Here is a 25,473-nt window from a genome sequence, read left to right as displayed (position 1 = left end):
AACCTTTCAATTTCTCCCTCCCCGCCCCTTATCCCCTGGTAACCATGAACTTCTTTCCTACATCTGTGACTCTATTTCTGTTTTGCAAATAAGTTCATTTGTATCATATTTTTAGATTCCACACATAATCGATATCATATGACATCAACATACCATATGACGTCGACGTTTGGCTTTCTCTGACTTACTTCGCTCTCTATGAAAGTCTCTGGGCCCGTCTTCATCTGAGTGTCCGAGAAGGCTCCTCTGGCCTTTCATCGAGGCCCCAGATCACCCTCCAGCCACTCACGCTCTGGTTTGTTTGCTTCAGAGCGATGATCACTTGACACCGTCTCTCTCTTGACTTTCTGTTTGTTTGTAACCACTCTTAGTACAGCGCACGCTCCCTGAGAGCAGGGGCCACGTCTGTCGTAAAGGTGAGTGGCGCGGAGTAGTAACTGTTGGCAGCATCATCGTTTCGGCTTCGCCGCAACCCTGGGAAGGCGGCGGCGGCAACTTCGCTTTGTAAATGAGAGGACTGGGGCTCACGGAGCTAATGAAGGGCCTCCGTCTCTCAGGCAGTCAGTGCTCCAGCGAGATTGGACCCAAGACTGTCTGACTCCAAAGCCCACTGTTCTCTTTTTTTCTTCTTGTAATCACCCTTCCAGTGAAATCCTTGCTCTCTGGGGACAAAAAAAACAAAACATAACCAGATTTATAATGAAAAGCAAGTGGGATTTTTTTTTCCTGTTGTAATAACACCAAACGTTCATTCAAAGCCAGATAAAGATTTTTTTTTAATATACTGGGTGATTTTTATTGAACAGTTTCCTTGTAATAGGAACCAACACCAAACTCTTCCATTTTGCCTCCCTCAGAGGAAATAAGCCAGCCACTCCTCCCCCGCTGACCCAGCGTAGAGTGAGAACGTGCACACACCCCGCATTTGGACTCACGGCTCCAGCTGCCCACGGCACCCTTCCTGGCTCTGTTAGGACGCCAGGGCTGAGTTCTCACTCTGGGGCGGGGTTGAAATGGGCCTGGCCTGGGAGTTTGAATATGGTTCTCTCATTAGTCTGCTGCTGTGGGGCAAGTTGCCCAACCTCTCTGTTAAAAACACCTACCAGGTCCATTTCAAAGATGATGGAGGGGCTCAAGTGGAAAAAAAAATAAAAAGAATTGTCAGCATAAGGCCTTGCGTTTGTGTATTGTTCACTTGCATCTGTGTATTTTGTCACTGCTTTGGGGATATACAGTGTTGAACAAAATGGTCCCAGCCCTGCGCTTCTGTAGGCTGTAACCTGGGACTCCCACCTGGGTACGTACCACGAAGCTCCGTGAAGGCTGTAATCATGCCATCTTGCTCACACTGTAGCCCCAAAGCCCAGGGCAAACCTTGCCTTTTAGCTCAGGCTCCATAAATAAACATGGACAGATGTGCTGTGGAGGAGGGCAAAAGAGAAGCTAGGAAAAACTTTTGAGCCGACTCATCAAGAATAAGCCAGAGAGACTTCCCTGGCAGTCCAGTGGCTAAGACTCCATGATTCTATTGCAGCAGGTGCTGGTTTGATTAGGGAACCAAGAGTCTGCGTGCCACGCAGTGCTGCCAAAGATAGAATGAGCCAGAATCAGAGAGGCAGACAAGGATAGCAGGGGCTTATATTCCAGACCAGCGGTTGGTTACTTACTGTCCAAAGGCCATATCTAGCCCACTATCTTGTTTTTACAAATAAAGTTTTATTGGAACACGGCCATGTCCATTAACTTGTTTACAAATTATCTCTGACCGCTTTTACAGTCTAACAGCAGGGCTCCACTATAACAGCAGAGGCTGTATAGCCTGCAGACTCTAAAATATTTCCTACCAGGGAAAGTTTGCTGAGTCTTGATCAAGATGCACGAATTAGGGCTTCCCTGGTGTCTGGGTGGCAAAGAATCTGCCTGCCAATGCAGGAGACACAGGTTCGATCCCTGGTCAGGGAGGATCCCATGTGCTGCGGGGCACCTAAGCCCGAGGGCCACAACGACGGAGCCCACACCCTGGAGCCTGTGCTCCGCAACAAGAGAAGCGACTACCACGAGAAGCCCACACACCTAGAGACAAGGCCCCGCTTGGTGCAACTCGAGTAAAGCCCGCACAGCAGTGAAGACCCAACACAACCAAAAATAGATAAATAAGTTTTGCAAAATGTCAAAGAGCACAAAGGAATCAGACCCAGAGAACTCTTGCTTGCTTGGAAAGAGGATCGGCTACCTAATTTGTTTGGCCCAGTGCAAAGTGAAAATATGGGCTCCTTCCTTTGCAAATGATGACAAATTCCAAGATGGCAACTAAATCAAGGGTGAGATCGTCTCAGAATAGAGCTCCGTGCCACGGCGAGGACGGCAGACCACGGACGCCTCTCTCCTGCTCTTTCTTGGAGGACCGTCCTGGGGGCAGAGTTATGGGGAGAAATCGTGGCCCAGGGCTCCATGCTGGGGCTCAGGGTCTCCAAGTCCCAAGTTTCCCAGGAGCACCTGTTCCGCAGGGCATGAGGGTGAAGGACTGGCTTCCTCTCTCCGCTCCTCTGCACCCTGTTCCATGGAGCCTGGCGGAGATGAGGAAGCAGAGATGGGTTCGGCTCGCTCTCCCTTGCCAGGTGCTTCCTGGTGATCAGACATGAAGCAGCGGTGGGAAGAAACATAACGGTTTAATGGGAGCCCCTCTGACGCTGGTTCCCACACACGCAGCTGAGCTGTCTGAGGGGGTAGCAGTGGGGGTGGGGGATGGGACCTCGCTTTACGCAGCTATGGGACAGCCAGACAAAGAACAGGATCTAATGGAAACTCGCCAAGCTGCATGGCCGCTCAAGTTCAGCTGCCTGCAGTCTGGGTCCACGGGACATCTTATCCCACCCCCCCAGACCCGCTCTCAGCCTCTCCATCCGTTGTGCCTGGAGGCTAACCCGTACCGCCAGCCCCGACGGGTTCTCTTGCCCACTGCAGGCGGCACCTGCAGGAGAAGGCGGAGGGCTGGCAGCTTCACCCCCAGCTCTCCCCTCCTGCATCCCCGGGTCCCTCTACCTAAACTCTTGTCGGGTAGCCTTTCCCCCCATCTACCACTCTCTTAGGAGCAAGTAAAACCCCTACTCCTTTGCCCCTTTCCCTATGCTGTTAAAAAACCAGCAGCTCTCACTGGCCCCTGACCCAGGTGCCAGGCATGCCTCACTGGGATCCCTCTGCTCTGCTCCTAACTTAGTAAATAACCCTGAAGCTTCCTCATTTACGGTCTTTGCCTGTTTCCTGCCAGACCTCGCCTGATACAGCCTCTTGCCCTGCACACTCAAATGTGACTCCAACCTGACGCTCTCACAGCGCGATGGAGGTGGCCCTGGTGGGTGGAGGCTGGCACGGCGTCCTCCTTGACAACAGGAGGAGCAGCCGTGGTTATTGCTGCGTACAGATCCCACCAAAACGCGGCATCTTAGAGCAATGGCTATTTCATTGTAGTACACAGCTGTGTGGGTCTAGAATTCAAGCATGGCTTGGCTGGGTAATTCCAGTGCTTTGAATGGCATCAGCAGGGGTTACTGGGTCACGTCTGGTTTGGCGGTTGGTCTAGTCTGCAGGGGTCAAGGCAGCCTTACTCTTGTGTAGGCAGGGCTGGGCTTGTAGGTCCCTCTCCCCCCGATGGGGTCTATCACCATGGGCAAAGACAGGAAGCGGGTGCCTCCAGCCTGCTAAGGCTTGGGCATGGAAACTGGTACACTTTGGCACTTTCAGACATCCCACTGATCAAAGCAGTCACAGCATGTGCCCTGTTCAGAGGGAGAGAGCACAGATCCCCCGTCTCTCAATGAGGGAATGTCAAAGATTGTGGCCCCATCTAACAGTCATCTTTCCAACAACTGGTATCACCTTCTCTGCTTAATGCTGGCCTCACAAAACCATTGTCCGGGGCCAAATTCACCCTGAGGATTGTTCTATCTTGATACACACTGGGGGTGTTGCTTTTTAATTAAATGACTTCGGACCTCTATAGCCTCCCCATCTCATCACGAGGCCCACCACTTTTCCCTGTCTGCCACAGGCTCAAACTCAGGCTTCCACCTGATTCCTGGGGCCTATAACTCTGTGGTCCTAGATTAGCAGGTTCAAGGGACAAGTTTAGTCTGATGGGTTCATGCCCTGGGACACACATACACCCAGATAGGCCGGGTTCCTCTATAACTCAGCTCTCCCAGCCTTATTTCTAGGAGGGAATGCTGGTTCAACAGACACTGAGACCTTATCTGTTAAGACTCCCCAGATGAAGGCAGCGTGGTGTTGGGAAGAGCGCTGCCCTGGGGGAGCAGGAGCCTGTGTTCCTGTCTCTGCGCCGCCGGTGTGACCTTGAGGAGGTCACCCAGCCCACCAGGTTGCTGCCTCAGCATCTTGCAGGACAAAGGAAAGCGCATGCTTGGAGTCACCCCGAGTTTGCAGCCCAGCTCTGCCGCTTGTTGTGGACAGGTCACTCCATCACTCTGGCCTCAGTTGCCTCCTCTGAAAGCTGGGGTCACAAAGAGCATCCCACCGAGCTGTTGTGAGGATAAAACAAGATGACCTGCACGGCGCTTGTCTCCTAGCAGGCACTCCTGACGTTCTTGCCTGCCTGGAGCCTTCAGAGCCCAAGGTCTGAGCCGGGATCATGCACCTCCGTGTCTAGCGCCACGTCTGACATGTAGTAGGCACTCAGAAAGCACTTGTTGATATGAAATGACTCTTTGGCAAATGAAGCAGCAGCAAGAGAAATAAAAACACTCACCCGTTAAAAAAAACAGGTATCAGTGTATTCTTGGCAGCCGTATGCATAGTAGAACCCAACCAGAAATTACCCAAGTGTCTATTAACAAAAGAACAATTGAACAAACCAGTCTCATCTTCTGATGAAATACTAGTCAGTGATAAAAAGGGATTGGCTGTAGGCACACCCAATTAACATGGGTGGATCCCAAAAATATGATGCTGGGAGAAAAAAGTCTTCCCTGAAAACTACCTACTGTATGATTCCACTTATATGACAGTTTAGTAAAGTGTTAGTCACTCAGTCTGGTCCGACTCTTTGTGACGCCATGGACTGTAGCCCGCCAGGCTCCTCAGCCCATGGGATTCTCCAGGCAAGAACACTGGAATGGGTTGCCATTCCCTTTCCAAGGGATCTTCCTAACCCAGGAATCAAAGCTGGGTCTCCTGCATTGCAGACAGATTCTTTACCATCTGAACCACCAAGGGAAGCCCTATATGACATTCTAGAACAGTCAAAAAAATGATGTGAGAAAAATCAAAATAATTGTTACCTTTGGGGGCAAAGATTGACTGAGCGGGGGCAGAGAAATTGTCTGGAGTGATGATGGTGCCCTACATCACGAGAGAGGTTTGGGTTACGCAGGTGGGTGCATTAGCCAAAACTCAGTGAGTAGAGCTCTTGGTTTGTGCATTTCATTGTATGTAAACTTTACCAAAAGAGAATTGGGAATGAGTGTAACTCTAATGATATGCAGGCTGAAAAAGTAAAATGTGTAGGTATCTGCAACTTACTTCGCAAAGCATCAGGTAAAACCCAGATGGATGGATGGATGGGTAAAGGGAGAGAAATACACGATAAAGCAGACTTGGTTAAGTTCACTGTAGATGTTGGGTAGTAGGAATACCGATGTTTGCTTTAAAATTATTTGCGCTTTTCTGTATGTTTGAAAATGTTCACAGTCAAATGATAGGGGAATAAAATATGATGCTGTAGGACCAAGCCAGGGCAGTGGGGGGCGGGGTGACAAGGGCAAGGTCACACAGTCCTGACAAACATTAAGACTGGAGTTCAGGAACGTGGAAGTCGGCTGTGAAGACACAGTAGAAAAAGGAGTGAATTCCCCGAGCTGAGTCTGGACGGTGGGCACGTGGGCAAACCCGATGACCTCTCCTTGACTCCGTTCCCCAGCCGCAAAATGCAGACATCTCTGCCCACAGGGGTGTTTCCGGGTTTAAAGGAGAAGCCAGAAGCAGTGAACAAACAGGACTTCGCAAGGAGCTGGCAGAAAGCAACTTGATTCTTTCCAGGCAAGCCTGACCCCACCTCCTCATTGGGATTTCAGCCTAAATATGAATTTAAGCTCCAAAAACAGGTTTCCTCTGGCTGCCTAATTTGCTGTGGCCTCCACCTTCTCCTGGAGGAGGAAATGGCAACCCACTCCAGTGTCCTTGCCTGGAAAATCCCATGGACAGAGGAGTCTGATGGGGTACAGCCCGTGGGGTTGCACAGAGTCGGACACGCCTGGGCACAGATAGCAGCAACCACCTCCTCTACCCAGCAGTTTTCCTTGTCTGCAGGACACTTGCCCCAGTCTGATGCGTTTTTTCCATCTTCCTTACTTTGATTTGTTATCTGTCTCCTCACACTAGAATCAGGTCTCCAGGAGAAGAGGGACTTATGCTTGTTCATGGCTTCACCTTAAACGCTCTGGCGCACAGTAGGGACACAGTGGTTCTTTGTTGAAGTAAGGAATAAATGAGCAGGGTTGGACAGGCTTTAGCGTCACCCCTCAGATCGCAGAATTATGCCACCCAGAGTTTGCTCGTTGCTAATACCACCCCCATGAAATGGCAGGAAGTGAGTTTAGAGACGGCCATCTCTGCCCCGATTTAACAGGTGAGGAAACTGAGGTTCAGAGAGAGAAGGCAAACTTCCCAGCCTCCACTGCCACTTACTGGCTGAGCAGAAGGGGCTCTCACTCTTGCTGTTTCTCTCCAGCAGGCTTCTGGGGCTGACCGGGGCAGCTGCAGACAGGCAGACAGGCAGACCGACAGACAGGCTCCACTGAGCCGGGCTGCCGGCCATGCCGTGTGCTAATCACAGTGGGCAGGATGTGATGTGTGTGCTGGTAGCAGGTGGGCAGGCTGGCACAGGCGGCTGATGGGTCATGTCCGCCGGTCTGCCAGGGCCCAGCCATGCCAACACAGGCTGATCACCCGCAGCGCCTGCTGGGTGTGGATGGCCAGCAGCCTGGCACAGGGCGGTACCGGTCAGCCAGACTGGCGAAACACCTGTCCCCACGATGACCCTCGCTGGACGCGCCCTGTCCGCACAGGTGTGCTCGCTGGCCGGCAGCATGGGGGCGGTTAGGGGCCGGGTGCTGAGCGGGCGCTGAGGGGCACTGGCAGGGTGTCACCCGGAGGGGATTACACCCAGATACACGGATCCCGGGGTCAAACGCGGTGCGGCTGTGCCTGCCCCCCGACCCCGCTCCCCAAGCAGCTCGTGGGATCCTAAAGTCAGCCACAGCCCTGAAAAGGCGGGGCTGGAAAAATGATCTCTTCTCTGTTCCAGAGGCCTCTTCCCTGGTCCAGACCCACCTGGCCCAGCTGTGTTGTCCACACTGCAGTCAGGGGGACTGTTCTGGTCCTGGTGGAGCTATCACTCCCCTGCTTGAAGTCTCAGGGGCTCTCCACCTTCCTGCAACAAAATTATAGCCATAATAATATCTACTATATAATATTTACCATGCTAAGCATTTTACAACAAAGGCAAAAGGAGAAGGGGGCAGCAGAGGATGAGATGGTTAGATCGTATCACTGACTCAATGGACATGAGTTAGAGCAAACTCCGGGAGACAGTGAAGGACCCTGGGATGGGCTTTCAGGAAAACGGACGTTTTCAAACCTTGCTCCCAGCTGCCCAGGGGATGCCGCTCTGCACAGATATGTGAGTCTCTAGCATCTATCCAGACCCTTCCTGTCCCCACTGCTGTTTGCCTGCCGGCCCCGCAGCGAGCGGTTTTTAGGGTGACAGAGGAGATGGCAAGGGAGCTCTCAGCGTCCTGTGTCTGGTGGAGTTTGGGGGCTTTGGTGCTTGGGTCCTGACTGTGGTTTTTGCATTTGACTAGTTGAGCCAGGAGTGGGTGATGGCAAAGAGACAGCGTTGGCGTGATGGTGTCTCCTAGCCTGGCATTTCTCAGACACATGCTCTCCTCACACCCACCCCAGCTTACATCCCCTATCCCCAGCCCAGAGCAGGGAGCAGGGGGTGTAAACTGGGCTTCCATCTTGGGTAAGATGTCATTCATACGCACAGAGGTGCACGCACACACTGTGAATCCACAACCTGACACACAATCCCGAACGTGCACACACACACTCTTTCTGACACACCCACAAGCCCTCATGCTCTTCCCCAAGCATCTAGAACTACATGAGACATTCTCACCATCGCCTTGCTTTACACACACACGTGTGCATCCTTCCACGCAACCCGAAGCGTGTAGGTCCATCCTCTCGCCCTTGCTGACACGTGTCCGTCCCCACTCCCCCCGGATCCGGGCTTTCTCACCTGCATTCGTGCTCACTCACAGGAGCTGCCTCCAGCGGCCCTGGGCACCCCCTTGCACGCACACCCGTTGCACACACACCTCCTCCCACTTGCCTAGGCTCCTGTCCGTGTGTGAGGCCCACAGAGCAAGCCGCCGCCCCCCTGCCTGCCGTTCGCAGCAGCCTCCAGCCTAGGCCCGCCCTACACGTCATCCCTGAGCTGCTGTCTGCCTTTGCACAGTAACCAGATGAGACAAGGCAATTTATGACACCAGCTGTCTCTGTCAAAACCGGATCTTCCACACACAAGAGGGGAAGCCAATTACCCCGAGCCGAGCCCTGCCAGAAGCCGGGGCTCGCAGGGAGACAGAGTGGGGGTGGGACCCAGCCCCCCAGAGGGCCATGGGAGCGGCACCTGCTTTCCCTGGGAATGTGGCATCCTCCTCCCCCAGGCCCCGGGGGAACCTGTCCTCTCCTCTCTGTGGCTGCCCCTGCCCCTGCTCCCAGGGCAATGCCAGAGCAGACTCAGGGCGGAGAGCAGGCGGGCAGGGAGTCTAGAGGAAGTGTGGTCCAGGGTCACCATGGCAACAGGGAAGGCAGGAACCCTGCGACCCCCCCCCCACCGCTACACAGGAGCCGCAGGGCGGCCGCATCGTCGTCCCCTCTTGCTCTCCACTTTTGGTCTCCCTGCTCCTCTCTGGGCGGGTGCCCGCGCCCGGCCCACGTTTCCCTCTGCCTAATCCCCAACCCTTCACCCAACTCTGCCACTACCTGGGCCGCTTCCTGTCTGGACCTCAGAACCAGACCCGGGTTCGAGTCTTCACTCCTCCACTGCGGCCTGGGCAACCTGGACGAGCAGCGCTTCCCTGGCTCTAGTGTCTGCCTCTGAGCAGATTTCGCTTCTGTAGAAGCATTGCCCGAGAGCCCCCTCTGCCACTGACCGCGCTCTGGGAGGGGAGATGCCACACGGAACGGAATGAAGTCTCAGCCCTCCTGGGCGTCCGGTTTTGCTGGAGGAGCTGGAAGACACCCAGGGCAGACAGTTAACTGAGACGCCCACGCCTCTTCACTGGCTCATAGCTGCATCAGCGGCAGCTGTCCCAGAATCAAGCACAGCTCCCGAAAGGAACTCAGTCCATAAGCGAATACTCGAATGCACAGATGGCTTGACCCCAGTGCTGAGGCTGACTTGATCTAAACCCTTCTCCAACACTGGTTGATCTGGAGTCACCTTTGCACCGGTCCTCGGAGGGAACTTTCTCCGCATGATTTCTGAGTGGTTGGATGGAGACATGTCTAAGTAGACTTTAGAACACTCCTTTGCTGACTCATTGATTCACTCCACAAATGCACATTAAGGGCAGACCATGTGCCAAAACCCATGCTAGGCACTCGGGGTTGTGTGGGGTGGAGAAGAGACTTCCAGGTGTCAATTGCATGGCAGAAGTTTCTAGATGTGCTCTCCACATTTTACAAGATGCTTTCACATATAGGCATTTCACAGGTTCTCTTTAAGGCATTTTTAACAGCTCAGTGTTGGTCGTTCAGTCATGTCCAACTCTTTGTGAACCCATGGACTGTAGCCTGCCAGGCTCCTCTGTGCATACAACTATCCAGGCAAGAATACTGGAGTGGGGAGCCATTCCCTTCTCAGGGGATCTTCCCGACCCAGGGATCAAACCCAGGTCTCCTGCATCACAGGCAGATACTTTACCGTCTGAGCCACCAGGGAAGCCTGGGTCTGATGCACTTTTTACAGGTAAGGAAATTGAGGCTCCAAGACTATTGGTGACTTGCTTGAGAGCCAGCATGTGACGGCCCCCACGGACGAGCCAAGCCTCCTCATGCTTGGCCCAGACTTCTGGCCACTTTCATCACTTTCCGTGTCCCTTTCCCCACGACAACCCTCCAGGGCAGCTGTGGCTCCTGGCCATTCTAATAGCCTGGGAGCCGCCTGGAACCTGCTGGTGCTGGGACTTGAACCTGAGCTGGCCTGACTCCTGAGCCCAGGCGCCATCGCTCTTCCATGTCTAATCAGTTCATTCAAACCCTCCTTGAGAACGCTCCCTCTCGTTGCCCAGCCACAGAGACCTCAGCTGCACCATTTCCAAGAGAGCAAATTCCTTCCCGGCGGAGAGGAGTTGGGATAATGTAGGCAGGCAATTTAAACAGCTCCGGCAAAATACACCAGCGGTTTTCACTCTCCGCCACTATTATACTTTCCAGCCGCGGCGGGATTGGCCCATAAGTGGGATATCAAGTTTATTACAGCTATTTCCAACCTGTAATTGGTTTTGTGGAACACCAAGAGGAGGAGGTTTGGGGTAGGGGGAGCTGACTTCCCCCCACTCCTTTTTGTCTTTTTCTTTTCTGGATGATGGCCCCCGGGGACATCCGGAGGAGGCTAGAGTTGGAGACTTACTTGTTTTTCAAAGGAAAACCCCCGTCAGCCCCGCAGCTGGATTCAGTCCGTTTGCCATCCTTTGGTGGCTGCGCTTGTAAAATCACCCCAGCCCAGCTGAAGCCAGATGTGCTGGTCAGGGGCAGTAGGGGCCCCAGGACGGGGTCAGGCAGCCTTGGGGCCTGGGGGCAGCTGCGGAGCCTCGGCTGAGCGGGCTGGCAAGTGGAGGTGCGGCCTCCAGGGCCAGCTGTTCCAGAGTCAGAGCATCTGGGCATTCAGAGTAGAAACGGCCCTCAGAGCTCGCCCTGCCCCACGACTCTTCACTGAGCATTTCGGGAAACTGAGGCCTGGAGAGAGGAGAGGGGCAGAGCGATTTAGAACCCAGGTCTCCGTCCGGTGTAGCTGATCATTCAGGGAACCAATACCAGCCGGGGTTCTTGGTCTTCCCCCATCAGTAGAAATTGACTACAGGACAGATGAGAAACTCAGGCAAGCTTCCCCGGGCCCTGCTGCATCAGGAGTGAGTGAGAACAAGAAGCAGGGCCCGGGGGCTGGTGGCGAGAGCTGATTCCTCACGTGGGGTGAGGGCAGGGCTGTGTCCAGGGGGCTGCTTGGGTGCCGCCCTTGTGGTGGTGAGTGCAAGGGGGCATGTGGAGTTCCCTGCTTTTGCTCCTGGCTCCTGATTTTTGCTCCCAGTTCTTTAGAAGTGGCAGTTGGGTTTTGGGGACTTTTTTTTTGGTCTTTTTGTATCATTTGGTCCAGAATTTGTTCCAACTGCAGCACGCATGCAGTTATATTTAGTCCCACATGGTTTCTTTGTATTTTTGAGGAGTTTGTCCAGGTGGAAGCACTGAAGCAAAGGGTACCGGGTCCCCGCCTGTCTCAGAATGACCCCCGAGAGAGAGCGCCTCAGGTGCGCGCCGGTTCTCTCTGGAGATCAGCACGTGGATGGTCCCGCCACCTTCCCCACGGAGCCTGGTCCTACCAGGAAGCCCCATCTGATCCAGGCGTGGCCGCAGCAGGCCGTCCTGGGGCAAGTCTGTGTTGCAGCAGGAATGGCTTCTTCATTCCTCGCGGTGACCCCGGTGCCTGGCACGTGGTACAGATTCAACTCAGGTCTCTCGCTCAGTCGTGTCTGACTCTGCGACCCCGTGGACTGCAGCACACCAGGCCTCCCTGTCCATCACCAACTCCCAGAGCTTGCTCAAACTCATGTCCATTGAGTCGGTGATGCCATCCAACCATCTCATCCTCTGTCGTCCCCTTCTCCTCCCGCCTTCAATCTTTCGCAGCATCAGCTCATTCATGTAACAAATATTTACTGAGTAAGTACCATGTGCCCAGCTCTGGGGGCAGAGCATGAACAGGGTAGATAAAGACCCTGCCCTCACAGAGCGTATGTTCTAGAAGTAGCTCACATTCAAGGCCTGTTTATTGATTCAATAAAAATCTGTTGAATGAATGCATGAACACACAAGCCTGTCTCCCTCTGGAGGAAGGAAACCCCACACATCTTTGACTCTCCAATAGCACCTTATCTGCCCGCACCAGCTTTGCCATCCTCTGTCTGTCCTCACTTTCTGGTCCCAACTGCTCTGGGCTCTGCGAGACTGTCTTTGAGTCTCTGAGACTAGCCTGCCACCCCGGTCCTTGCTCTGAGCCTCCTCAAGCTCTCTCTCTGGGCTGATGCAATAATACAACAGGTCAGCAAGTTCCTGGGCCTCTGTTCTCTCTCCCTGCAAATGTAAACCCCCGCCTTCCAGTCCTTGGTGGCCCACATTGGCTTCTGGCTCCTTCCACCTGTCCCCCTCCCCCCCTCCTTTCTTTCATTTACTGATTTTCTGCATCCTCTGGCTTTTCAGCAAGTGATATTCTGCTCTTTAGCCCTAAAGAGCGAGAAGGGATACAAAAAAAAGCAGTGACTCAGAAAATTGTTAGTATTCATAAAAATAGGTATCTCCACCGAGCTCTGACCACACACCAGGTGATCTGTCCAAACCTTGTCTCGTTTAATCTTTCCAAGAAGATAAGTCAGGTTATCCCCATTTTACAGATGAGGAAAGTGAGACTTAGGTGCAATAGCTTGATCAAAAGGACAAAGGAATAACCAAAAATCAAGGATTCGACTGGTGTGGAGGAAATCAGTCTAGCTTCTTGCTCAAGTCTTCCATAGACACGGAGAAGCAGCCCGGAACTAGCTGCTCCCAGAAGAGGGCCCACCTCTTCCAGGAAGACTCCTGTGATTACCCCTTCTTTCCAAAGGAAGCCTTGGCTGCTCCGTGGGCCTCAGATGACACTTGTCAAATGCTTGTTGCTACAGCCACGGTCTCCTTGGCTCTGGCCTCTCACTTGGTCGTGGGCTGCGTTATCTCCCATGATACACAGAGTCTGAGAGTGAATTTCCAGTCCATTACTTCCCTTTACCCTCCCTGAGGCTGAGGGAGACTGAGCAGTCAGCGGCAGGGAGCTGGGACAGCGGAGCCTTGGGTGGAAAGAGCGAGTGCTTGTCTTAGGCTGCCCCCAGCCAGCTTAACCACAGCAGCCAGACAGCCCCAGAGAAAAAGATGTAAATAAAATGAAAAGAAAACCAGGTGCGTCCTTGAAACTCCCCTGTCCCTCGGCCTGAAGCAGCGATTTATGACTCAGATAATTCTTTGGTGTTTTATCTGGGGTGTGTGGGTACCTGTGAGTGTATGTGGGGTGTGGGTGTATTTTCCCAGCAATAAAAACCTCAGTCCCGGAGAATAAATTTGAGGAGACAGTTTTACTGACAGATTTTTTTTCCCCTCCTTTGTATAATAAAAAAAAAATGGAGTGAAATTTGAGATTGGGATGATAAGGGCTGCCGCATTTTAGGAGGAGATAAAAAAGCAGTACCTGAAGGGAGGTGAGGCTGCAAGTCAAATGGGCAGGATGCCTTCCACTTTCACGACTTTAGGAGAAAATTCCTCACACCTCCAATGGCTTCTGGCATTTTCCCTCCTAACCAGGCAGCCTCTGAGGGTAAAGAGAAGAGCAGGGAGGTGTTTAGTTCATTCACAGCCCTTGTCAGCCTAGGGGGTGGGATGTGAACCCTGATCTGGGAGCCAGAACTCTGCCAAGAGCTCAGTATGGGACATCAGCTGCATTACCTTGCCTCTCCAAGCCTCAGTTTCCTCATCTGCAAGATGGGGAGGTTATTGTCTATTCTGCTATACACAAAGTGACGACCTCAAGCAGATTTCCCAACCTTGGACCAGATAATTCTTTGGTGGGGTGGGGGATTGTCCTGTGCCTCGTAGGAGGGTTTCAGCTTCCCTGCCCCTGAGTTGTGACAACCAAACCTGGCTCCTGACATCGCCAGATGTCCCCGCGAGGAGGCAGTAAAACCGTTTCCCAGTTCAGGGCTCTGGTTTAAAGGCACTTTGCTCCTCTTCCTCCACCGTCATGATTCCCCATTTGGGAAGCTGGTGAGAGACAAGGGGAGAGACCAGAGGATGTGACAGCCTGCCTTCTGACCGTACTGCATGCATGCGTGCTAAATCGCTTCAATCGTGTCTGACTCTTTGGGACCCCAGGCACTGTAGCCCGCCAGGCTCCTCTGTCCATGGGATTCTCCAAGCAAGAATACTGGAGTGGGGTGCCATTTCCTCCTCCAGAGGATCTTCCACACCCAGGGATCGAACCTGCTCTCTATGTCTCCTGCATTGGCAGGCAGGTTCTTTACCACTAGCGCCACCTGGAAAGCCCTGCACTGAAAGCGTGGTCAAAAAAGCGTGAAGCCCCCAGAGAGGAAGCAAGTGAAATGTACGAGCTGTGGATGAGCCTGCAGGAGACACAGAGTTGTGAGCTCAGCGAGGAGAAAGCTTGTAGTGGCCAGTCTCACTGCTGATCCCTCTCAGGGTCCCGGAGCTTGTGAATGTGTTACCGTCACTCCAAGCCTCCCCGGCCAGGGCTCCCTGGAGACCCCGGTACTGATAGAGGATGCCTACTCTTACGAACTTGCAGTTTGGGGTTTGGGGAGGGTGATCCACACTGGTATTGCTTGTGGCTGGCACACAGCTGGCCCTCAATAAATGCTGGCTGGATTGAACTGAGTCTGTGTTCTGTAAAGTGTTAGTTGCTCAGTCATGTCCGATTCTTTGTGACCCCACGGGCTGTAGCCCACCAGGCCCCTCCCTCTGTCCATGGGGATTCTCCAGGCAAGAATACTGGAGTAGGTTGCCATGCCCTTCTCCAGGGGATCTTCCCAGACCAGGGATCGAACCAGGTCTCCTGCATTGCAGGTGGATTCTTTACTGTCTGAGCCACCAGGGAAGCCCCAAAACCAGCAGCAAAACCACCTTGGCCAGACAGGTGTGGTCCAAGTCAGCTGGGATCCAGATGTGCCCAGAGGAGCCCAACTGCGCTGAGGCCAGTCCTCCCAGGGAGGCGGCGGATCCAGTGCTGCCTTGGCGAGGCTGGACAAGCAGCTTTCAGCATCTCCCGCATCCCTGAAACCCCTTGGAGAAACCCTACCCCTGGCCGCCGCCCTCCCAGCCCCCTCTCCCGCCTCCAGCACATGGAGCCACAGGGAGTTAATTCCACTTCTCCAGGACCAGGCATGAGGCCTCCCCGCTGCAGGCTGTTAGCGCGGAGCCCAGCCGAGCGGCGAGAGGCTGCAAGCTCCCGGTCTATAATAGAGTTGCTGAGACAAGCCGAAAACTGCAGCCGGGTAAACAGATAAATAATTGAAACAGTGACAACACATACCTTGCTGCTTTGTGGAGTAACACTTTCATTAGCGGGGAGCAGCGCAGCGCTGGGGGTGGGGGTGCGGGCAGGCAGCCGGCGGGATCAGGGCACACTGGGGTCTGGCTTTTAATCAGCTGTGAGCAGCTGGGCACCCGAGCAGCCTCTGTCTTCCAGCGGGGGCTTTATTGCCTCCTCCCGGGATCCCCTGCCTTGTGCGGCCCCCGTGTTCCTGTGTGAAATGGGGACCTTGCACGTGGCCTCCTCGCCTGTGCTGAGGGCGGCCGGAGGCAGGCGAGCCCCCCACCGTGTCCACCCCCGTGTCAGTCGACTGGGTTCTTCCCAGGCTCCCCCGGGTGCCTCGGTTTCCAGACAAGTGCCTTCAGTCAGAAGGAGCTTGAACACAGAATCTGAAACCCTGTGCCTCCTTGGCCCTTGGGAGAGCTGAGTTCCTTTGCCCACTAGGCCCTCCCTAATGAAGCTCTCACTTTACTGGAGTCTCCTGACTACACTTCCTCGCTGCCCCAGGTACTCCGAATACTCTCCTTTCACTGATCTCCGTAGTTCTTTCCCACCCCAGGGCCTTTGCTCCTGCTGCCCCTTCTGCCTAGAGAGCACTCTCTCCAGGTACCTGGCTGACTCCTACTCTTGCTTCGGAAGACAACTTAGACATTGCTTCCTTCAGGAAGCCCTCTGGGATTACTCTATCTCCCGGATGGGCACCTCTGGGCTCCCTTGCTATTCTGGCCCTCTCCCTTGTAGAATTTATCAGAAATTATTGCCGTTTAGAGTTTTGAATTCATATGAGATCTTGGCCCAGGGGACTGCTCCCCGATCCCAGTTCTCCTCTCTTCCTGTTTAGCCTGCTCGCCCATTTCCTCTCTCCTTGGGCAAGGATGGCCTTGGGCCAAACACATTCATGGTCTCTGCCCAAGCTTCGGCCATTGACTGGGCAAGGCCGACCAGTGGGATCACGGAAGTGGCCTCACCGCGTGCAGCCCCTGCTTGGCTGTAGGGCCTCAGGGAGGGACTTGGCTGCAGAGGCTCAGCCTGCGCACCGTCAAGCGGGTCGGACGGCTGGGAGGTAACAGCGATGCTCACGACATCTCCCCCAGAGAGTCCTCCTGGGGCTGCCTGCCTCCCCGCAGCATCTCAGGAGCCCACCCTCCGCCCGGAGGGAAGGCAGGGCTGGCTGAGCGCTCACCCCGGCTCCTCTGTGCTCCGTTGCAGGTGACGGACGGCGGCACGATCAAGCAGAAGATCTTCACCTTTGACGCCATGTTCTCCACCAACTCCTCCCACATGGAGAACTACCGCAAGCGAGAGGACCTGGTGTACCAGTCCACCGTGAGGTGAGGGCCGTGGGCCGGGACGCCTCTCCAGCCTTTGCACGCCCACCCGCAGTGCCTGTGGCTCGGGATCACCCTCCATGGGCTCGGAAGGCAGGCAGGGCTGGGGCTCCGCTGCACAGGGGGGCTCCCTCCTGGGGGTGTCATCCTCTAGAGGAGAGTGAAGGGCAGGGGTCAGGAGGCTGCTCTGCCGCAGGGAGTGGACCCTTCATGCTGGCCTCCCCAGGCGCTCCTCCAACAGTCCCGCAAGGTGGCTTTTCCAAACCCTCTTTCCAGGTGAGGACACTGAGGTCCAGAGAGGGTGAGTGAATAACCAAAGGCCACACAGCCAGGAATGCCAGAGACGGGACGTGAACCAGCTCCACCGGGTTCAGAAGCCCGTGGAACACATTCTGTGGTTCCCCGTGGGCTTCAAACTTGGGAAGGAAAACAGACCCTGAGCAACCAGACCCAAGGTCCAAGGCAGCACCAGGATGGGGAAGGAAGAGCCCTTGGGGGTGGAGATACTTAGTATTTCTGCCCCTGCCCCCTTTTCTAGAAGACTTTAAGGTAGTGGATCCCAGTCCAGGACCTGCAGTGTTCCAGGTGGGTGGGCACCACGGCCACACTCCCCTCCCACCTCTCCCTAAAAAGCCCCAGTCCTATTTTAGCGCTCTGATGTTTTATATTCGCTGGGTCCCATTCCCTTTGATCACCTGGTAAACGCCTCATCAGCCTTCAGAACCGAAGCGAGCAGGTCCTCCGGTGTGATACCTTCTTTCGACAGTCCCTCGCCCCAGCAGAACTGATCTTCCCCAAAGTCAGTGACCGTGGCTCCTCCAGGATACCCCCCACGGCCAGAGGGGGTCTCACTGCATTAATGAAGAGTATCTTCAGCAGTGGACACGCACAGTTTTGCACACACACACGTGTGCATGCTTTTTTCACACTACATAGCCAAATGCTTTGCCTCGTTGTTGTTCGGTCGCTAAGTTGTGTCCAACTCTTTGCAACCCCTGGACTGCAGCACGCCAGGCTTCCCTGTCCTTCACCATCTCCCAGAGCTTGCTCAAACTCATGTCCATTGAGTTGGCTTTGCCTGGGGGCCAGGCAGGAAGTGGCAGTCTGCTCCCAAGCTAGAGGACAAGCTTGCCACGTCAGCATGGCAGGAGATGCTGCAGACAAGCTGACTTGCGCTATGCTTCGTGGGGTACCTGCCACATGCCTGCTTACTGTCTTATTCCTGACCCACCAGGAGGATAAGGCCCCACTGTCCTTCCCCAGGTTTGTCCGTCCCTCTGTGACCATGACCATCAGAAGGAAGAATAGGTCTCCCCCACCACCTTGTATCCTCAGCTCTCAACACGAGGCTCGACATCAGGCAGGTGTACCATGAAATTTGCAAATTGGGCGGGTGACCCTAGTACCCTTTGGGCCTCAGTTTCCAAACGGGTAAAATTAGAAAATAGGACAAGAAGATTGCCAAGGGCACAGCCAGTCTGCAGAGAGAATCTGGCCTGGTCCTTCCATGCCTGCTTAGGTAAGAACGGAAGGTGGCTGTGCTCCCCTGGAGGACCTTTCTGGGTGCTTCTCCTCTCTGGGTTTTGTGTCAGGAACTCAGACTGAGCATTTTTGGGGGGAATCTGGTGAGAATGTGGAATCCGGAAAGATGTACAAGCCACCACACAGATGCCTTCATCTATCTATTTATGATTTCACCTGCACCCACTTCCAAAAAGAATTTAGGGTGTCTCTAAGCACACCCAAGACAAGCAGGTTGGGCTTCCCAGGTGGCGCTAGTGGTAAAGAACCCACCTGTCGATGCAGGAGTTGTAAGAGACATGGGCTCGATCCCTGGGTTGGGAAGGTCTAAATCCTAAAGCATGGCAACCCACTCCAGTATTCTTTCCTGGAGAATTCCTTGGACAGAGGAGCCTGGTGGGCTACGGTCCGTGGGGTCACAAAGAGTCAGACGCGACTGAAGCAACTTGACATGCATACAGGCAAGACAAGCAGGTTACCATCAGAATGCAAAGAAAGAGGTGAAAACTCATTTTGGAGAAGAAAATATTCTGGAAGCCACAGATGATTTTGCACAAGTGAACATTTAGGTCACCTCCAGGCTTCCCAGAAACCCATCTCCGTCTGCCACACCCCTGCCAGGTTACCATGGTCTCTGAAAACAACAGCCCCCTGCATCTCATCATTGTCAATTCCCCACCTACTCCTGACTTCCCACGTGGCTCAGTGGTAAAGAACCCGCCTGCCAATGCAGCAGATCCTGGAGACACCTGTTCGATCCCTGGGTTAGGAAGATCCTCTGGAGGAGGAAATGGCAACCCACTCCAGTATTCTTGTCTGGGAAATTCCACAGACAGAGGAACCTGGCGGGCTATACTCCATGGGGTCACAGAGTTGGACACAACTGCGCATGCGCACACACACATACCTGCTCCTGAAAGTGTGGGCTCCAGAGTAACTCCTTGCCTCTGGTTTCTGAGCCAGGAAGGAAACCCAGAGACTATCCGAACATCTCTGACACCCTCCATCTCATGTATCCAGATTGCAGCCCTGGTATCTAAAGACCTGGTTCAAACCTCAGCTCAGCTACTCCCTACTGAGTTACCTTTGACCACAAGGACCTTGACCTCTCTCAGCCTCGGTGTCCTCACCTGTTAGACAGGTTAACATGGTTGGTGTCGTCTTAAAAAGGATGCATGATGTGAGAGTTGCAAGTTAAGTCTTATTGGGGGCAATGTGAGGGCTGCAACCCAGCAGAGAGCATTCAGGTAGCTCTGAGAGACTGCTCCAAAGAGGTAAGGGGGGACAGTGATTCTGGTGAAAGAGGTGTTCATGTAATGAAGCACTTATCTTACTGAAGGTTTTCTGCTTGTCACAAGGGGCTGACGTCACCATGAAGGGATTTAGTGCTTTTCTAGATATGAGGAGATGCAAGGATTGGACTCATGAAATCAGTTCCTGAAAATATCTAACTATTTAAAGATCTGTTCCACATCCTGGAACACGTGTGTGGGGTGTGTGTGTGTGTGTGTGTGTGTGAGTGCACGAACGTGCAAGTGCTCAGTTGCATCCGACTCTTTCTGACCCCGTGGACTATAGCCCACCAGGCTCCTGTGTCCATGGGGATTCCCCAGGCAAGAACACTGCAGTGGGTGCCGTTTTCTTCTCCAGGGGCCTTTCCCACCCAGGGATCGAAGCCACACCTCTTGCGTCTGCTGCAGTGGCCGGCAGGTTCATTACCACTTGCAGCGCCTGGGCACAAAGTGCCTCACTCCTGTGATTCACCCTGAACTCCCCTCAAGGCGTGTCAAAGGTCAACAGCTGCAGCCGCACAGGGTTCCGCCCCCACAGAAGCAGATGGCAAGTGCCCTTGGCAAGCGCCAAGTTGGCACTGACATTGGCTTAAACAGTTGTCGTGGGGTTTTGGTGAGACTCAAACCTGGTGGCCTGAGTTTTAATCCCGGCCCCTCCAGCCCCTTGCTCCAGTGGAATCTCTCGGGTTGGTAACTCTGTGCCCGAGTTTCCTGATCTCTGAAAGGGGAAAACAGCAGGAAGAAGCTCCTAGCAGCCTGCGAGGATCTCACGAGTTAGTAATTCCCGGAAGGGCAGCCCCAGCCCCTGAGCTGTGCTTGTCTGCTGTTCGTGCCTAGAAAAAAGCCTCTTTGCCTCACCGTAAAAAAAAAAGAGCTCTCACCTTTTCCTTAATCTCATAAAGCCTCCTTATACGCATCCTTTCTCTTAATCATCAGTAACGACACCCAGGACACAGGCAGGGATTATTGCTATTATTATTTTCTATGGTCCTGATTTTACAGATGAGGCCAAAATTCAGTTTGGAACTCACCCAAGGGTCCCCCACTGGAACAACATCAACTTGGTCACACCCCAACCCGTGTCATCCTAGCCCTCCCCATGCCGCCTCCCTTGTTTTACCAATGAGGACACCGAGGCAGAGCGGGAGGAGACCTGTAGCGCAGTCGCGGCCAGCGCTCGCTTCCTCCTGGCCTTCTCCCGGAACCTCAGGCACCAGGGGGGTCTCCCAGGCCAAGAGCAGCAGGGCAGGGGGCCGCCTGGAGGCCGCAGGGAAGGGAAGGAAGGAGCAGAGCCTCTCAGGTCTCGTCTGATTACAGAGTCTAGGCCGCAGTGCAGCTGTGCTGGCGAACCTGCTCCTCAGCCTGCAGGGCTCCGTTTGGGCTGGCGAGGGGCACAGGACTCGGCATTTACATATAAATGAAGATATTTACAAATTAATGCATCTCATCTAGAGAGACTCCCAGCTCCACAGCTGTCTGGGCCGCTTCCTCTTCAGCTGGGGAAAGTGGGGCGAGAAGAGGCTGAGAAGATGAACGAGAGTTGGCAGGGAGCAGTTTCTGGGTGGCCGGGGGAGCCCTAGGGACTCCCAGAGCTTGTCTCCCCACTGGTGGGGGGCCCCGAGAGATGGGAGTTGGGTGGGGTGCCAGGGCTTCTGTCCCAGGCAGGGTGTGCAGGTATAGAACCCCAGTTCATGATCTCTTGGGGGGGTCACTGCCCTTCCCAGGACCACGCCCCCACACACCGAGATTCCATCTCACATGCCTTTCTAGTTCAGAGTCTCAGAGCCCAGAACTTCCAGCTTGGAATTGACAGCAATTTATCCCTTCAAAGAAAAGAAACAAAAAGTGAAGTTGCTCAGTTGTGTCTGACTCTTTACGACCCCATGGACTGTAGCCTATCAGGCTCCTCCATCCATGGGATTCTCCAGGCAGGAATACTAGAGTGAGTTGCCATTTCCTTCTCCAGATCTTCCCCACCCAGGGATTGAACCCGGGTCTCCTGCATTTCAGGCAGAAGCTTTACCGTCTGAGCCACCAGGGAAGTCCAAGGGATATTTAATTGAGCACCTACTAGGAGCTGGCATGATGCAAGGTGCTGGGGATCCAGCGAGGAACAGGAAAGATTGGCCTTTACACTCTCAAGGGGAAGACCCAGCGGAAACAGGAGAAGCGAGATGACTATAAACGTATCGTGACAAGTTCTACGAAGACACGAGTCCAGTGGCAACCCTGTAACGGGGGAGCCGCTTGCAGGGTCAGGAGGAGTAAGGCGCTGGGGAGCCAGGCAGAGCCTCCCAGGATGGTGGTCCTGGGCTGAGACCTGTGGGCTGGGCAGGAGACGTCGGTGGTGGGACGAGGCGGGTGTGCAGACGTTGGAGCCCAAGTGCCAGGGCGTCTGGGGACAGCCTTGGCCAGTGACCAACGGGAGGTGTTGGATGCAACACCAGCCCCCTTGCACCTCGGGCGCGGCTATTCGGGCGTGTCTTCCCTGCCGTCCACACATTCCCAGCTGGACCAAGGCTCAGCTCCCCTGGGCTGGACCAAGGCTCAGCTCCCCTGGAATAAGCTCCAAGAGGCACCTGTGTCGCCTCCCTTGCCCCGCCATACCCATGCCGCCTCCCTTGCCCCGCCATGCCCACTCCCGGCCCAGCTTCCTGGAACACCCTCCCAAATAAGCCATTGGCTCCCAACAGGTTGCTTGTTTCCGGTTCTGCCTCTCAGGGGCTGCTAAGTGGGGACAGAGGATGTGGGCGACAGTCCCACCTGCGGCCTCCTGCATGTCCACCATCCTCCCCGCCTGTCTTCTCAGGCCCGGGTTCGGGCCCCGCTCACCTATTCCACCAGCCGGGCACAGGCGGACAGATGGGTGGCTTCCCCTGCTGACCGGGAGATTGTGTGGGCGAAGCACGTTAATCCCTGCAGTGCGTGGCCATCCCCAGATGGCAGCCGTGACCTCCTTGGAGGCCCGGAAGAAGCACAGCAGCCTTCCCCACCCCTGCTCCCCCGTCCGCAGGTCACCCTCTCCATTTCCCGAAGCCCTCTGCAGTCTCTGTCCCATGCCATCAGCCCAGTCTCCAGGAACACTGAGCAGGCTTCACCAGCCCTCTTTTGTCCATGAGGGAAATCTAGACTCAAGGAATCAAGAGTGTGCCCTTCCCACGCCTGGCCCACCTCCCTTTGCCAAGGCCCTACTCATCCTTCAGTTTCAGCTGAAATGCTGCTTCCTCCAGGAAGCCCTTCCTGACTGTTCAGGCTGGGGCAGCTCCCCAGCACCCTTCCACCGCCCGCCTCCCACCACACACTCCCTGCCCTGACACTGGGTATTCAAAGTGCCTCCTGCACTTGACCAGAAGTCCCATGAGGACAAGGACTGGGGGTGATATTTTCACTGCTGTCTCCCCAGCCCCCAGCCCAGCATTCCCTGCACAATTTGTAGACAATTGTGGGGTGGATGTGTTAGTGGTGGAAGGCGGGGTGGATGTCTTCCACGGATGCTCTCCCTGCTGTGGAATAAACTTAGGAAGATGGGATTCAGGCTTCCACACCTTCCCCAACACGGGCATCATTTATTTATCACCAAGGAATCGAGCAGTTGCTGCACGTCAGGGATGGTGCTGGGGATAAGACGGTGAACGAGACATAATCAGATCTGCTCCAGCGAGCCTTGCAATGCAGGGGGTGAGAAGAGACAGATGGTAAAAATGTGTTTGAAAGAATAAGGAAAAATGTCTGCAGTTGGTGATGACCGTGTGGAGGCAATAAGGGAAGGTGATGGAGACGATGAGAGGGAACATGTGAGGGGGGAGCAGGGGGGGCGTGCTACAAGGCTTCCCACGGGAGACGACATCTGAGCAGGGATCTGCAGGGTAACAGGAAGTCAGACGGGGTGGAGGTCGGGAGGGCATCCCAGGTCAAAGGCATAGCAAGTGCAAAGGTCCTGTGGCGAGAAAGAGCTTGGTGAGCTGCCAGAGGGCCAGCGTGGCAGCGTTCAGGAGCAAGGAGACACAGCGGCCTTTCTTCTCCGCATCCTGGAAGCCGGTGGAGGTTAGGGTCCCACGCGGTGTGTGTCGGGTGAGGCTCACCCTGGTTGCCAGGCGGAGGGTGGGTTGGAGGTGCCAGGAGAGGAAGACAGCGCCTTCTGTGGAGGAGTCTGGGGAGGGGGAGAGAGGTCTCTTCTTAGGCCTCAGGACTGAAATTCCAAATCTGAGCTAAGTTAGGAGAGGGAGCGGGACCTCCGCCTCGGGCTGGCGGGGATCCAGGAGGCGGAGGTGGGGCTCTGAGCCAGCCCTCTCCCTGGGGTCTGACGTCCATTCCCCGTGAACACGTTACCGTGCGCCGGTCCCCGAGCTGCCCCCCACCCCAAAAGCCTCAGGAGGCTGAGAACAGCTGGGAAGGTGGAGCAGAGCCTGGGGGCTTGGTGCTGAATGTGAGAGCGCAGCTACACCTTCCTAATTCATATTTATCAGGGGAGGGAGGCGTGGGAGACATCGGGTAAATGCAAGCGGAGCCGGGAGGATTGAGGATGCGGGAAGAAATGCCACTTCCTTTGTTACTGGGGACGCACGTGTTCACGCACCCCTCGATAGCTCGTTTTGAGCACTTGCCACGTTCTCGGCACAGACGCGGGGGCACGGTGCCCAGCGGTGGGCACGAGGCAGCCTCCGCCTCCATGAGCTTAAAGCCTGCTCCCCCGCCCCCACCCCCACAAGCCCGTAATCTCCTCCGAGGCGCTGCTCTCTCCCTTTCATCTCAGTGACCCCAGAGCCTACTTGGCATTTAGAGAGGAACTATAAATATTTGTGGGATGAAAGGAAAGAGGAGATAAAACACGGAGATAAATAGCGAGCAGTTCAGGTGATCAGGTGATGGCCGTCGTGGGGAGGATGCAGATGTAATGTGGTGATGAATCAGAGATGGGGAGACTGGGCGAACCACGGAGAAGGTGGCATTTCAAGTGGCCCTTGAAATGTATGTAGGTTTTATAGACAAAGGAGCCCGGGATGCCGCAGGTGGAGGACACGGTGTGTGCAAAGGCCCGAAGGCAGGGAGGGAAGGGCTGAGGTTGGAATGAGGCTGCTCTGGGTGGGCAGACGGAGGTTGTAAAGCCTCAGCTCTCTGGAATCTGCTCAAAGGAAAAAGCAGAGCTGGTTTTTAAATAGACGCCGTCACTGTTGTGTCCAAAGAGAAAAGAGAGGTTTGCTGCCCTTTGAAGCGCTCAGGGTCCCTTCTGTAGTGTCCGCTGTTAGCAGGCCAGGCAAGCTCCTCCTCCGCTGTTGGTACCAAGAAAAGTGCGCTTTGACCCTTGTTGATTTGCTAGAGTGAATTCCACAGCTCGCCTCCCTCTGCACATTATCAGGGACCACACATCTTTTGTCTCCAGAACATACAGAACCCATGCTGCTCGTTCGGGAAATGGTCCTTCATTTCTTCACTCACTCAAGCGCTCAGCAAGCGCACGCTGGACCCCTGCTGTGCGCCGGGCTCCACCTACTGTGCCCTGGGAGAGCGGGTGAACTCGGACCCTGCCCGTTCAGAGCCGTCAAGGTCACATCCAGTCCTTGACCCGCAGGCCCACCCCTCTTTCCCACCCCAGAATCTCCCATCCAGGAGCTCGCATGAGCCAAAGTGATGTTTTAAGGAGAACCTTGAGCCCTTTCAACACTCTTTTCCTAACAGCTGCCTCTCTCATCAGAATTGAACACCCCAGGTCTCCAGCCCCAAGGAGCAGCCGGGTCCCCAAATCAAAACCGGGGATTATTTTAGGGGTGGGGGCTGGAGCCCACCTCCCAGGAAATTTTCAGCCGAGTCCACTCCTCTCAGCCCACCGCGGCTTAAGGAGAGGCTGCCGGTTACGTCGCCTGAGAAACCCTCAGTGGTGGCGGTGGCGTCTACACCACAGGCCGAT

General features: G+C 54.7%; 1 protein-coding gene and 1 non-coding gene across 2 annotated transcripts in view; one reads left to right on the top strand and one right to left on the bottom strand.

Annotated features, from left to right (window-relative positions):
- The window catches only part of IGSF21 (immunoglobin superfamily member 21), a 271,583-nt gene that overhangs the window by 169,056 nt on the left and 77,054 nt on the right, over positions 1 to 25,473 (top strand). The window contains exon 3 of the mRNA XM_081576094.1: positions 16,637 to 16,758. Coding sequence (XP_081432220.1) covers positions 16,637 to 16,758 — 122 coding nt within the window. The remainder of the gene's footprint in view (positions 1 to 16,636; positions 16,759 to 25,473) is intronic.
- TRNAF-GAA (transfer RNA phenylalanine (anticodon GAA)) lies at positions 21,538 to 21,609 on the bottom strand. Its single transcript has one exon. It is a non-coding gene; the product is annotated as a tRNA-Phe (tRNA).

The sequence above is a fragment of the Giraffa tippelskirchi genome, chromosome 3, assembly GCF_054371585.1.
Source record: "Giraffa tippelskirchi isolate mGirTip1 chromosome 3, T2T-mGirTip1v1.2.pri, whole genome shotgun sequence".
NCBI classification, from domain to species: Eukaryota; Metazoa; Chordata; class Mammalia; order Artiodactyla; family Giraffidae; genus Giraffa; species Giraffa tippelskirchi.
Note: the sequence above shows the minus strand (reverse complement) of the source record. Positions and strands in the feature narration are given on the sequence as shown.